Here is a 13,915-nt window from a genome sequence, read left to right as displayed (position 1 = left end):
ATAAAATCTCAATAAAAAAAAAAACTCAAGTTCGTGGTTGTAAGGTGGAAAAATGTGAAAAAGTTCAAGGGGTATGAATACTTTTTCAAGGCACTGTAGTTCTGTGTTTAAAGATGCTATTAAACAATGGTGTCTGAAATGTACATCTTTTGTGATTATTTGACATCGATTTGGCAATTTTACATTTAAATATACATTATAAGCTTTAGTCTGAAGATGAAACAAGCTTTTAACACGATTAATTCATTGCAAAATGTGTGATTAATTAGTTAATTTTTTTTTAATCGACTGACAGCCCTAAAAATGACATTACATAAGGTAACTTTTGTTTTTTTGCTTGTGTAGAAACTACCAAGACGTAAACTGATTTGACCTGGCCATCTCAGCCCAAAGATGACTGCACAAATAAGCCCTACAAAAATAAACAATTCTGTAGCTCAGGGCTTTTCAAAGTGTGGGGCATGCCCCCCCAGGGGGCGCCAGAGTTCTTCAGGGGGGGGCGCAGCTCGCCTTTGCCAGAGACAAAATGGACCGATTTTTAGTACCTAAAGCTACAGTGAGTGAGGAGACAGAGTCTGGGCCAAGCAAAAAAAACAGACCCTCCAGGATTTCACGATGTTGCGATTTGCAAATTCAACCAATCCCCGCGAATTCAGGGCGGTGTTGCAATTATATCCAATCACCGCAACCTTCCCGCAAATTTGACCAATCGTTGGCATCGTCTTGAGGTGACGTCGACAAACTACCTTCCGCCTTACTTCCGTGTATACGTTCAAGAGAAGCAGCATGTGCGCAGTATTGCCAGATTGGGCGGTTTCAAGTGCATTTTGGCAGGTTTTGAACATATTTTGGACTGGAAAACGTCAGCAGTATCTGGCAACACTGTGTGCGAGTCAGTGTTTATGTAGGCTTAAATTCTGTTACTGAAAGTGTGTTGTGTTTACAGCACGGCCGGATTAAAAGAATGGGCTCAAAGGGCTGCAGCCCCGGGCCTCACCACCAAGGGGGGCCTCCGGTTGCTGATGTCAAGTAACTAAAGTTAGTAGAAGTAGAGTAAAAAACGAGCGAAAATGTCGGGTCAAAGGAAACACGAGAGCGGGGCCAAAAAAAGAAAATTACAAGCAATAAAACACGAAAGAGTGACAGAATTACTTAAGAAAACACCCAAACTAACCAATATGTGGAGTACTAGTCAGCCTGCTGTAGCGGCTACCAGCGAAGATGCAACTGTCAGCAAAGGACAGCAACCAACGGCCACTAGCCAACTAACCAACACAACTAGCCAGTCTGCTAGCAATACAATCTCCTCTGAAGAAACAAGTGACGGAGAAGAACCAGCGGCGGGTAATGTAGCGGAGGAGCCTGTTGATTCTGAGGCAGGGGCAAAAACAGATATATCGACCGATGTTGCATGTTGGGGAGAAGTTAATGAGGAGATGCGTACCTACTGGGTCGGAAAGGGAATTACGGCACCCACACTTTGTCAACATAAAGATGACAATTTTTCGACTTCTGAAAGGACTTATAAAAGTCAGAAACGATGTCTGAGCAAAACTGTTCAGCCACTCGCTCAGAAACGGAGAAAAGGTAGCAAGAGAATGGCTTTCTTACTCCCCATCCACTGGAAACGTGTTTTGCTTTTTTTGCAAACTATTCGGTCACGAATCATCCGCTTTCACACATGGATTTTCAGATTGGAAGCATTCCGTTGACCGGGTGGAGATGCATGAAGCGGGCCACCCTCACCGAAATGCAGTGCTCACTTGGCTTGCGCGCACGCAGGTACGTGGGACAGATGCGGAGCTGCAGGATCAACTCAAAGATGAGGCTAATTACTGGAGAGAGGTACTGCGGAGAATTGTGGCAGTAATTAAATTTTTGTCAGAGCGTGGGCTCGCATTCCGCGGAGACAACGAAACACTGGGCTCAGTGCACAACGGCAACTATTTGGGAATTTTGGAGTTGCTGGGCAAGTTTGACCCCTTTCTGGATGAACACTTGAAAAAATACGGAAATAAGGGGCGAGGGACACCCTCATATTTGTCATCTACTATATGCGAGGAGTTTATTGGTCTCATGGGTCAGCGAGTTCAAGCAGAGATCATTATGCAGCTGCAAAACGTGAAGTATTTTTCTCTGATAGTGGATTCTACACCAGATTTGAGTCACATTGACCAGTTAACGTTTGTGGTGCGTTGTGTGTCTGAGGAGGGCAAAAAATCTTTGAGAGATTTTTGAAATTTCTGCCCATATTTAGCCATACAGGCGAGTCCCTTTTTGACTCTGTCACAAGTGTGCTGCAGGACATGCACATCGACATCAGAAATTGCAGGGGACAGTGCTTTGACAATGCGTCCAACATGTCAGGTGCGTACAAGGGATTGCGTGCTCGAATTCAGGAAAGAAACCCCCTTGCTGATTGGATTCCATGTGCGGCCCACTCCCTGAACCTTGTTGGGGTCTGTAGTGTGGATTGTTGCCGTGACGCCAGTTCTTTTTTTAGGCTGATTCAATCCATTTTCACTTTTTTCGCAGCTTCGCCTAGCCGCTGGAAAATATTAATGGATGGACTTGAGTCTAACGAGAACAAACGCATGGAGACGGTGAAGGGACTTTCATTTACGCGATGGGCGGCACATGCACGGGCTACAAAATCTCTCCGTTTAAATTTCAGAAATGTCCACGACACTTTAAAGGAGATAGCGGAAGATGACAATCAGAAATCAGCCGCACGTGAGGAGGCGAAATCCCTGGCAAAAAAAAATGAATAGATTCGAGACAGCATTCCTCACCATCATATGGGATACCGTGCTGCAAAGATTTGAAATCACAAGCACGGCCCTGCAGACAGTGGATTTGGACCTAGTTACTGCTGTGGAATTACTCCAGTCCCTCATAGACTGTGTGTCCAATTTACGCTCCCAGTTCAAACACTTGGAATTCCAGGCCAAATCACTGTCATTGTCACAGCAGTACACAGTGACTCGACCAGTGAAGCGCACCACCCGAGCCGATGACACCGACGAACCTGACCATGTGCACAATGCGGGAGAAGACCGATTTCGGGAGATATTCTTTGTCATAATAGACAAACTGATTAGTGCATTACAGCAGAGACACGCAGTGTACAAAGAAACCTGCACATACTTCGGATTTCTAACGCAACTAGACAAATTGTCCCTCAGTGAAATACGTGAGAAAAGTGTCAACCTGCAGGCAAAATACCATGAAGACCTGGCGGATGATTTCCCTGACGAACTGGGGCAGTTTGTGCATTTCGCAAAAGTTTCCACTGAAAACAGAAAGCCGAGGAACTTACTGGTATTCATTCGAGAGAGGCATCTACAAAATGTTTTCCCAAATGTCGACATAGCACTCAGGATTTACCTTACATTGCCTGTCAGCAATGCCAGCGGGGAGAGGTCATTTTCCAAACTGGGCATTATCAAGCATAGACTGAGAACATCAATGTTGGAGGAGAGACTGAACAATCTGACTTTAATGTCAATAGAGCATGACATACTGGGACAACTGGACTTTGAGGAGCTCATTGATGATTTTGCATTGAGGAAGAGCAGAAAATGGGCCTTTTGAAATCACTTGGTGAGTCATGTTTTATTTCTGACGGGCCGCTGCTGCCTACTCAATATGCTCCATTAATTGTAAAATAGTTTTTAGCGTGTGTGTGTGCACATTTCAAATAGCCTACCCCGAATATGTTGCACCATAAATTTGCCTGTCTGCCTTCTTGCTTGGGTTTGTGAGTAACCTGAACATGTGTGTATTTTGAACATGTATTCATTGAGCTTTTTAAAAATGTTTTTTAAATACTGGTCAATTACAACTTTGTGAATTACATATAATCTCTATTGACTTGTTTCGCGAAAAAGGTTTGTGGCTTTTAAAATGTGGGTCACCATGAAAAAAAGTTTGTGAAACACTGGTCTACAGTACCTACAGGCTATACATATTGATTTATGCATTTATTCATTTAAAAATATTATTATTACTACTATACACGATAATGTTTCCTTTCATTCTATCTGACTAAGCTACAAGTATTGCAAAACTTCCCTTTTTTTTTTTAAATCTAAATCATACCTTAAGTTTTCTTCTATCTACCACAAATACATTTTATTACCTTTTCTGGGATGATTAGCCTAATACAAGTCACCATAAGTTTAATTTCTTAGTTTCTTTCTTCCTACATTTTTAAGTATAGGTCTATTCAGATATGTTTTGTTTTCCATCATTATTCTGTCAGCTCTGTCAACACTACTGCAATGAGTCATGGCAATAAAGCTACCCTTGAATTGAATTGAATTCATATTGCCAGTTCGCTTTAAACGGTAGTGTGTCATAGATTGGTACTGTGTGCGCTGATGTGTCAGTGCACCTGTCGTGGGTTTGTGTGAGGTCATGCGTTAGGACACGATATGAAGGGCCTCATCCTGGTAATTAGCCCCGGGCCTCAGAAAGTGTTAATCTGGCCCTGGTTTACAGTGAAGGACTGTGTGCACTTTACATTATTTTTTTACTTAATACAAGAAATTAATGGATGCCAACATTTTTGCCAAAATGGTATTTTATTTTCCATTGTTTAGGCGGCTTCAGCATCATACTGTGAGATTCTGTTCAAATTGTTTTTTTTTCCTTCTATGAAGCCTGAGCCCTTTATTTTATTAGTTTATAATTATTGTTTAATTTAGTCTTCAGGAGAGACTGCCTGCACACAGTACTAGTATTAATAGTTTTTTTTCTTACATGAAAGCTGAGGCATTTATATTATATTTTAAGGTAACTTCATGTTGTGCTGTGAGGTTCTATGCACTTTAACTTTTGAACCAACAGGTGCATTTGGATAAGTAAAGCCTATTTTTCTGCATTTTTGTAGTCCTGGTAATCTTTTATATTGGTAAAGTTGTTTATAGGACCATTTCTCAGTGTCTTTGTTTTTTAATCAACAGTTTTTCAGTAATAACTTTAATATTTAACATATCACTCAATTTTAATCACAAAAAGAGAGAATCGCAACAATTTCTCGCAACGTTCACTTCCTCCCGCAATGTAATCGCAACAAAAACCTAAAAAACACCACAACTTTCATCGCAATTTTTTGGAAAACCCCCCCGCAACAATCACAAAAAAGGCCCGCGGAATCCTGAGGGGACTGAAAAAAGAAGGAAGTATGACCATGATTATTTAAAGTTTGGATTTTCAAGGACTGGATCTGAAGATGCGCCACTGCCACAGTGTGTTGTCTGCCAAGAGGTGCTAGCTAACGATGCTATGAGATGTTTAAAATGTGTAAAAAAAAATGTTTTAAAAAGCACAGATGTTTAAAATGTGTAAAAGAAAAAAAAATGTGTACAACCATTTTTTAAAAATACAAATGGAACATTAAGTATAGCAACAACAAAAATTGTGGGGGGGGGGGGGGGGGGGGGTGCTGTTTATTTGCTCTCTGAGGGGGGGGCTGACTCTCCCACACTTTGAAAACCCCTGCTGTAGCTAATTAATTCCTGAGTCATTACCTTCCTCTCTCAGCAGCAGGTGTGGGCTTCAGGGTGATTTGCCTGCTTTCAGATGGCCTCTGCTGCTCTTGAGCCTGCCAGGAAGTAGTGGGTTCGTTTTAGATTAACTTGTTTTATTTTAAAGGAGAAAAAAAAAAAAAAAACACAGCCATATCAACTTTTCAGTGCAATTTAAGTAAGCATTCTTGTACACCACAGGAATGTAACCCAGAGTCGTACTAAATCCAGACGGAACAGCTAACACCTGAGATAAAACATACTTAAAATAAAAAGGCACAATGTACAAGCAAAACAGTAATGTTGCATTTTAAAGAATGAAAGCAAAGGTGCATCAGTGGCACTACTGCTAAACAGCAGAGTGCTGTTCTCCTGGTCTCCAGTTAAGTCATACCTTGCTTGGTCCCTGCTCCAGAGGCTCATCACGTTGTTCTCCGTGTCTTTCCTGCTGCTCTCGCAGCTCCCTCAGCTCTCGTTCCTGACGGCTAAGCCGCCCTTCATACTGAGACTTCAGTGCACTCATCCTCACCTCCAACTCTTCTCGCTGCTGCTTCAACTCCTCGTTCTCCCTAGTCAGCTTCTCTTTTGCATCTGGGTCACACAAACATGCTAAACAGTCAAAATTATCACCTTGCACTACTGATTTAAACCTACACACTTAACCTCCTGAGGCCCAAGCTGGTTTTTTTACATGCATTTTTTATTTCTCTTTGCGATTTGGGCTTATTAGAACCTGATTAGAATAAAAACTAAGCATCATCTTTTGATAAGATGTACTTTTAGAGAAAAAGTATGTCCACATATGTGGATTCTTGTTCCGAATTTCTAAAAAGTGCTGTCCACGCGTGTGACCGCTAAGCCCTAGGAGGTTAAATTCAACTCGTTATCTCTGGGTTGCAGTGAATTGGGGAGGAGGCTTTCAAAAGTAGCAAATGCATCGGTTTGAAAAATTACAGTTGATATTTACTGGTCAAAGTTTGCAAGAATATAAAAACAGCTAGATTTCAACTCAAATGAAGAGCTTGTGTCATTTTCATGACTTGTGCTGCACTCACTGTTGAGTAGGCTGATCCTCTGCTTTGCTACCAGAATGGCTTTCTTGGTCTTCTCTTCTTTCTCAGTGTTCTGTTGTCTTAGTTGGTCTTCCTGACTGGTCTTCTCCTGAAGCTCTGTACGGAGACGCGTCAGCTCTGGTTGAATCTGAGCGAGCTGCTCCTGCAGACTCTTCACCTCAGCCTCCCGCTCTCCTGCTGTCTGCATGTCAATAACACAGTCACATGATACCGCCTATCTCTCCGTTTATACAACAATCACGCATCCACATAATCTCAAAAGTACCCTCATATACTCTACCTTCTGGGAAGAAAATTTTCTTGTAGCTGTGTCAAACTTCTTTAACTTAAAAAATAAAACCTACACAGCTTCACTCTAGTTTAAGTCCCAACGTAGCCGATCAAGCGAGACAAATTTGTGCGTTTCTTTTGTTTTGCCCTGGAGCTAAAAGTCTAAAGAACCTACCAAGTAATGCAAGTCTCTCTCACCCATTATCTACAGTGGCATGCAAAAGTTTGGGCACCCTTACTGAAAATGTCTGTTACCATGAATAGTTAAGTGAGCAGAAGATGAACTGATCACCAAAAGGCATAAAGATTTGTGTATTTTTGTTTTGTACAGTGAAAAAAAGAAAAGGAACACCATGCGAAAGTTTGGGCACCCCAATACATTGGAGTTCTCAGGTAACTTTTACCAAGGTTCCAGTCCTTAATTAGCTTATTGAGCTGTGGCTTGTTCAAATTCTTCATTAGGAAAGGTCAGATGATGCAGATTTCAAAGCTGTATAAATTCTCTGACTCCTCAAACTTGTCCCTAAAATCAACAGCCGTGGGCTCCTCTAAGCAACTCCCTCGCATTCTGAATAATAAAATAATTGATGCTCACAAAGCAGGAGAAGGTTACAAGAACGTAGCAAAGTGTTTTCAGGTAGCCGTTTCCTCAGATTGTAATGTTATTAAGAAATGGCAGTTAACAGAAACAGTGGAGATCAAGGTGAGGTCTGGAAGATGAAGAAAACTTTCTGAAAGAACTGCTCGTTGGATTGCTACAAAGGCAAATAAAAACCACTGTTTGACTGCAAAAGACCTTCAGAAAGATTTAGCAGACCCTGGAGTGGTGGTGCACTGTTCTACTATGCAGCGACACCTGAACAAATATGACCTTCATGGAAGAGTCATCAGAAGAAAACCGTTCCTGCGTCCTAGACACAAAATTCAGTGTCTGAAGTTTGCAAATGAACATCTAAATAAGCCTGATGCATTCTGGAAACAAGTCCTGTGGACTGATGAAATCAAAATAGAACTCTTTGGCCACAATGTGCAAAGGTATGTTTGGAGAAAAAAAAGGGTGCCAAATTCCAGGAAAAGAACACCTCTCCAACTCTGAAGCACGGGTGTGGATCGATCATGCTTTGGGGTTGTGTTGCAGCCAGTGGCACAGGACGCATTTCATTGGTCGAGGGAAGCATGGATTCGAATAAATACCAGCAAACTCTGGAAGCAAACATCACACCATCTGTAAAAAAGCTGAAGTTAAAAAGAGGATGGGTCCTACAATAAGACGATGATCCAAAAACGCACCTCAAAATCTACAATGGAATACCTCAAGAGGCACAAGCTGAAGGTTTTGCCCTGGCCCTCATAGTCCGCTGACCTAAACATCATTGAAAATCTGTGGATAGATCTCAAAAAAGCAGTGCATGCAAGACAGCCCAAGAAACTTGTAGAACTGGAAGCCTTTTGCAAGGACGAATGTGTGAAAATCCCCCAGGTAAGAACTGAAAGATTATTAGCTGGCTACAAGAAGTGTTTACAAGCTGTGATACTTGCCAAAGGGGGTGTTACTAGGTACTAACCATGCAGGGTGCCCAAACTTTTGCTTCGGGCCCTTTTCCTTTTTTGTCATTTTGAAAATGTAAAAGACGAAAATAAAAAAAAATTGTTTTTGCTTAAAATATAAAAGGGAGTGAGTCATCTTTAATTCTTGACGCCTTTTGGAGATCATGTCATCTTCAACTTGCTTAACTGTTCACAGTAACAGCAATTTTGACCAGGGGTGCCCAAACTTTTGCATACCACTGTATATACAAGTCCAAAAAACATCATATTGGAATTTAATTTTAAATAAGGGATTATGCAAAATAATAGGGCATTTACATTTACTGCTTTCTACAGTTCCACCTTCAGAAACAATGAGGCTTTGAAATACATGAAATTTCCATGCAACCGAAACACAGGACTGGGGACACACAGTTTAGAATTCATTCATGAACTAGCTAATGAACACAGGATTTCTGGAACACTCCAATTAGTTAAATTTTTTTTTTTGGTAAAGCTGAAGGTACTATGATAAAATACGGTACCTTTTGTATGCTGTCCACCTGTGCCTCCAGCTCCGTGGTTCTAGTCTGGGCCTGGTTGAGGGATGTTCTCAGGTTCTGGATCTCCTGTGCTGAAGCCTGCTGCGCTTCCGTCTGCACTTCCTCCACTTGTGCAGGTTTACCAGCCGATTCTGCAACCATCTGAGAGAGAAAAGCAGCACAAAGCGATAAGAGAAGTAACAAGTAAAATAAATTTAAGATAATACACACCTATGTACATCATTTACAACTATACAACTATAAAAGACACACAGTCTTAGCAACTACAACCAGTTCTGCTTTCCAGTGAGATTCAGGTCTCCGTGTCCTAAAAGACTGTGGCAAATCAATGGCATTGTCTCATCTCATCTCATTATCTCTAGCCGCTTTATCCTGTTCTACAGGGTCGCAGGCAAGCTGGAGCCTATCCCAGCTGACTACGGGTGAAAGGCGGGGTACACCCTGGACAAGTCGCCAGGTCATCACAGGGCTGACACAGACACAGACAACCATTCACACTCACATTCACACCTACGGTCAATTTAGAGTCACCAGTTAACCTAACCTGCATGTCTTTGGACTGTGGGGGAAACCGGAGCACCCGGAGGAAACCCACGCGGACACGGGGAGAACATGCAAACTCCACACAGAAAGGCCCTCGCCGGCCACGGGGCTCGAACCCGGACCTTCTTGCTGTGAGGCCACAGCGCTAACCACTACACCACCATCAATGGCATTGTAGTTTATTTAAAAAAAAAAAAAACCCACAACTATGGACTAAAGTATTAATTTAAAAAAAATTACGCTGTACAAAGTTTTCATTTCTAGTTTGACTTACTGTAGTACAGCTGACTATTACATGTAAACTTACAACAAGCAAAACAGAGTCCTCTCACTTCTTTTCTGAGTGTTAGAAGTATAGTCTGAATATTACTCACTAATTTCTTCTGTTAAATAATTGAACTGGTCAGCTCAAAAAAAAAATTTTTTTTTTTTTTACAAGACCATGTACCTTGTCATGCTGGGCCTTAAGCTCCTCATACTGGCTTTTGTAGCGGCGGCCGATCTTCTTGACCTGTGTGATGGTTTTGAGCTTCTCCTGGATGTCCTGATTCTTAGCCTCTAGCTCCTTCTTCAGACTGTCTCTCTCTGTGGTGAGTTTCCCCACATTCTCTCGCAGGTTCTGACCCTGACTCTGCGATGTGGACACGGATGCGTTCGCCCTGTTCACACACAGCGATTTATCATTAGGGCTGTACAGCATACAGTTGTGTTCAAAATAATAGCAGTGTGTTTAAAGGAACAGTCCACCGTATTTCCATAATGAAATATGCTCTTACCTGAATTGAGACGAGCTGCTCCGTACCTATCCGAGCTTTGCGCAACCTCCCAGTTAGTCAGACGCAGTCAGACGCGCTGTCACTCCTGTTAGCAATGTAGCTAGGCTCAGCATGGCCAACGGTATTTTTTGGGGCTGTAGTTAGATGTGACCAAACTCTTCCGCGTTTTTCCTGTTTACATAGGTTTATATGACCAGTAATATGAAACAAGTTCAGTTACACAAATTGAAACGTAGCGATTTTCTATGCTATGGAAAGTCCGCACTATAATGACAGGCGTACTAACACCTTCTGCGCGCTTCGGCAGCGCATTGATACGGAGCTCAGATATGTAGTGATATGGAGTGATAGCGCGTCGGACTGCGTCTGACTGACTGGGAGGTCGCGCAAAGCTTGGATAGGTACGGAGCAGCTCGTCTCAATTCAGATAAGAGCATATTTCATTATGGAAATACGGTGGACTGTTCCTTTAAAAACGTGAGTAAAGCTCAAAATCCTTATAATAGTTTTTATTTCCATGCATTGGGAACACTGCACATTATATTCTACATCAAAACATGAAGAAAAATGTATGAATATTTTAATTACTTTACAGAAAATAAAGAAAAATGAACATTGGGCTGTTCAAAAAAATAGCAGTGTCTGTATTTTTCATTACAAACTCCAAATATTTACTGTATAAACTGAAAAAATCTTTAGGATTTAGTATTCCTGTGAATCACTAAACTAATATTTAGTTGTATAACCACGGTTTCTGAGAACTTCTGGCACCTGTGAACAGGTATTCCAGCCCAGGATGATTTGACAACATTCCACAATTCCTCTGCATTTCTTGGTTTTGCCTCAGAAACAGCATTTTTGATGTCACCCCACAAGTTTTCTATCGGATTAAGGTCCGGGGATTGGGCTGGCCACTCCATAACTTTCATTTTGTTGGTCTTGAACCCTGATGCTGCTCGCTTACTGGTGTGTTTGGGGTCGTTGTCTTGTTGAAACACCCATTTCAAGGGCATGTCCTCTTCAGCATAAGGCAACATGACCTCTTCAAGTATTTTGATATATGCAAACTGATCCATGATCCCTGGTATGCGATAAATGGGCCCAACACCATAGTAAGAGAAACATCCCCATATCATGATGCTTGCACCACCATGCTTCACTGTCTTCAGAGTGTACTGTGGCTTGAATTCAGTGTTTGGGGGTCGTCTGAAAAACTGTCTGCGGCTCTTGGACCCAAAAAGAACAATTTTACTTTCATCAGTCCACAAAATGTTTTTCCATTTCTCTTTAGGCCAGTCGATGTGTTCTTTGGCAAATTGTATCCTCTTCAGCACGTCTTTTTTTAACAGTGGAACTTTGCGGGGGCTTCTTGCCGATAGATTAGCTTCACACAGGCATCTTCTAATTGTCACAGTACTCACAGGTAACTTCAGACCGTCTTTGATCACCCTGGAGCTGATCATTGGCTGAGTCTTTGCCATTCTGGCTATTCTTCGATCCATTCGAATGGTAGTCTTCTGTTTTCTTCCACGTCTCTCTGGCTTTGCTGTCCATTTTAAAGCACTGGAGATCATTTTAGCTGAGCAGCCCATCATTTTCTGCACTTCTTTACAGTATACGTTTTACCTCTCCAATCAACGTTTTAATCAAAGCACGCTGTTCTTCTGAACAATGTCTGGAACGACCCATGTTTCTCATGTTTTCAGAGAGAAATGGATGTACAACATGTGCTGGCTTCATCCTTAAATTAGGGCCACCTGACTGACATCGTTTCAAATCTAGACAAGCAGCAGCGAATTTCAGTTCAGTCCCATGCGGATTCGCAAGTGCTGTGGTGTATTGTAAGAGATCGGCTTACATTTCGATTTCATTCATTACATACGGTTTCTACCAGCTTTTATAGTTTGTACATATTTTCATTGTAAATAAAGTGTAAATATGGTGTTGTCAAGTTTGCTATCTTAGTTCCAGAAATTTCGTTTATTTGAGGGACTGAACTTGAGGGGGCTAGTCAGCTAGCAAGAAAGCTGCGCACGGATGCCAAGCATTGCTGATTTAATTTTGGCGAAGCCATTTGCCAGTCTTCCTTTCGAGGAAAAAATTAAAATTAAAGAGCAGGGTAGACCAACGCCTCAAATTGACTTGGTGAAAAAGGTAGGGAATAATACTCGCTCCTTTCAGCTCTCCTGGTACGAGAAAGTGAATTGGCTAACAGCAAGTGACCCACATCAACAACAGTAAATACGGTAGGCTACTTTAGTAATACGTCATGGATGGACCAAAAATATAGAATCTATTTAAAATGTTTATGCTGAGTATATTATATTGGAATATATATTTTTCTGGATATGAATTAAACACAGCTACAATTTGGAAAACATTTTTAAACAAAAACACAGCCGAGAACATTTCACACTACAGACCTGGATTAAAAGTGAAGGGTTATCAAAATTGTCAATAAAACATTTCTCAGTCAAAATAAGTAAAATATAGGGAAAGTGTCATTGAATGACATGTGTGGCACCCAGCTCTATGTTTGGCTCCCCAAGGTCAGTGCTTGTGCCTATTCCAGAACACTCTGCTGTTACTGCTGAGGTTCCTGACAAAGAGCTGCTTTCAATAATGATCAATTTTTAAACAACATGCCACAATTTTAAAATATAAAATGTTAAAATATACCCCTCCCCCCCAACACCACCATCATGTATATTGGACAGTAGGCTAATGGGCCAAAAGAACCTGTTATTTCACAGTTTGTGACCCTGCCAACAATCAGCCAGATCAGAGGCAAGAGTATGGGCAAAATTGATGTGTTTATTCTTTTTTCTTTTAAAATCTGGAAATATCGTAACCGACCAGCCTCCCGTTTGAAAGACTACCAGCCGCCACTGGTTTGTAGGGTATAATCCCCTTCTATGGTGCTAACTGCTCTCCAAGACTAGTTCTTTCATTAGAAAAGTCAGTTTTATCAAATCTATGATAAAAGTTATTTAAATTATCTGCATATTCCATGGTGCCATTTAGTTGGTGCCTTTCAGGCTTCCCCTTGCCTACATACCCACTCATTAGCTTCATACCTTCCCACACCTTCATGTCATTCTCTTTCAAATGGTTTTCCACTTCACATTTATACCTATATTTTTCCTTATTAATTTCCTTTCTAAGTTCTTTATAGACCATTTTCAGTAACTCTTTATCCCCCTTGGCAAAGGCTTTTTTCTTTTCCCTTATTAACCTTCTAATCTCATCATTCATCCAGGGCTTGCAATTTGCGTACACCTTGACCCGTTTCTCCGGGACAACCACATCAGTACAGAAATTAAATGTATCCACAAATAGACTCAGTAAATTCATTAATGTCCTTTGCAGTGTTCTCAAAAACCGCCCAGTCCATTTCTTCAAATACATCCTGCAGTCTCTCAATCACGTCACTAGCCATCTTTCTCACTATAACCTTTCTCGTTTTCTGTCTCTGTACCAGCGGGATGTATTTGGGGCAAAGCAACACCAAGTTATGGTCGGCTTTCCCTAGATTTGGCAACTTTCGGGACACATACGCCTCCTTGACTTTGGTGTAACAGTGGTCAATGATCATACCCCCCCCCAGTGTTGCATTTGACGTGTTAATAGTG

At 41.5% G+C, this 13,915-nt stretch overlaps 1 protein-coding gene across 4 annotated transcripts in view; it reads right to left on the bottom strand.

Annotated features, from left to right (window-relative positions):
• tpra (translocated promoter region a, nuclear basket protein) overlaps positions 1–13,915 on the bottom strand; it is a 110,858-nt gene that overhangs the window by 19,768 nt on the left and 77,175 nt on the right. For all 4 annotated transcript variants that reach the window (XM_060944291.1, XM_060944293.1, XM_060944292.1 and 1 more), the window contains exons 31-35: positions 9,956–10,166; positions 8,947–9,105; positions 6,587–6,785; positions 5,926–6,122; positions 5,535–5,608 (exon numbers count right to left, since the gene is read on the bottom strand). In XM_060944291.1, coding sequence (XP_060800274.1) covers positions 5,535–5,608; positions 5,926–6,122; positions 6,587–6,785; positions 8,947–9,105; positions 9,956–10,166 — 840 coding nt within the window. The remainder of the gene's footprint in view (positions 1–5,534; positions 5,609–5,925; positions 6,123–6,586; positions 6,786–8,946; positions 9,106–9,955; positions 10,167–13,915) is intronic.

Source organism: Neoarius graeffei, chromosome 17 (assembly GCF_027579695.1).
Source record: "Neoarius graeffei isolate fNeoGra1 chromosome 17, fNeoGra1.pri, whole genome shotgun sequence".
NCBI lineage: Eukaryota > Metazoa > Chordata > Actinopteri > Siluriformes > Ariidae > Neoarius > Neoarius graeffei.
This window is presented reverse-complemented; position numbering and strand designations above follow the sequence as displayed.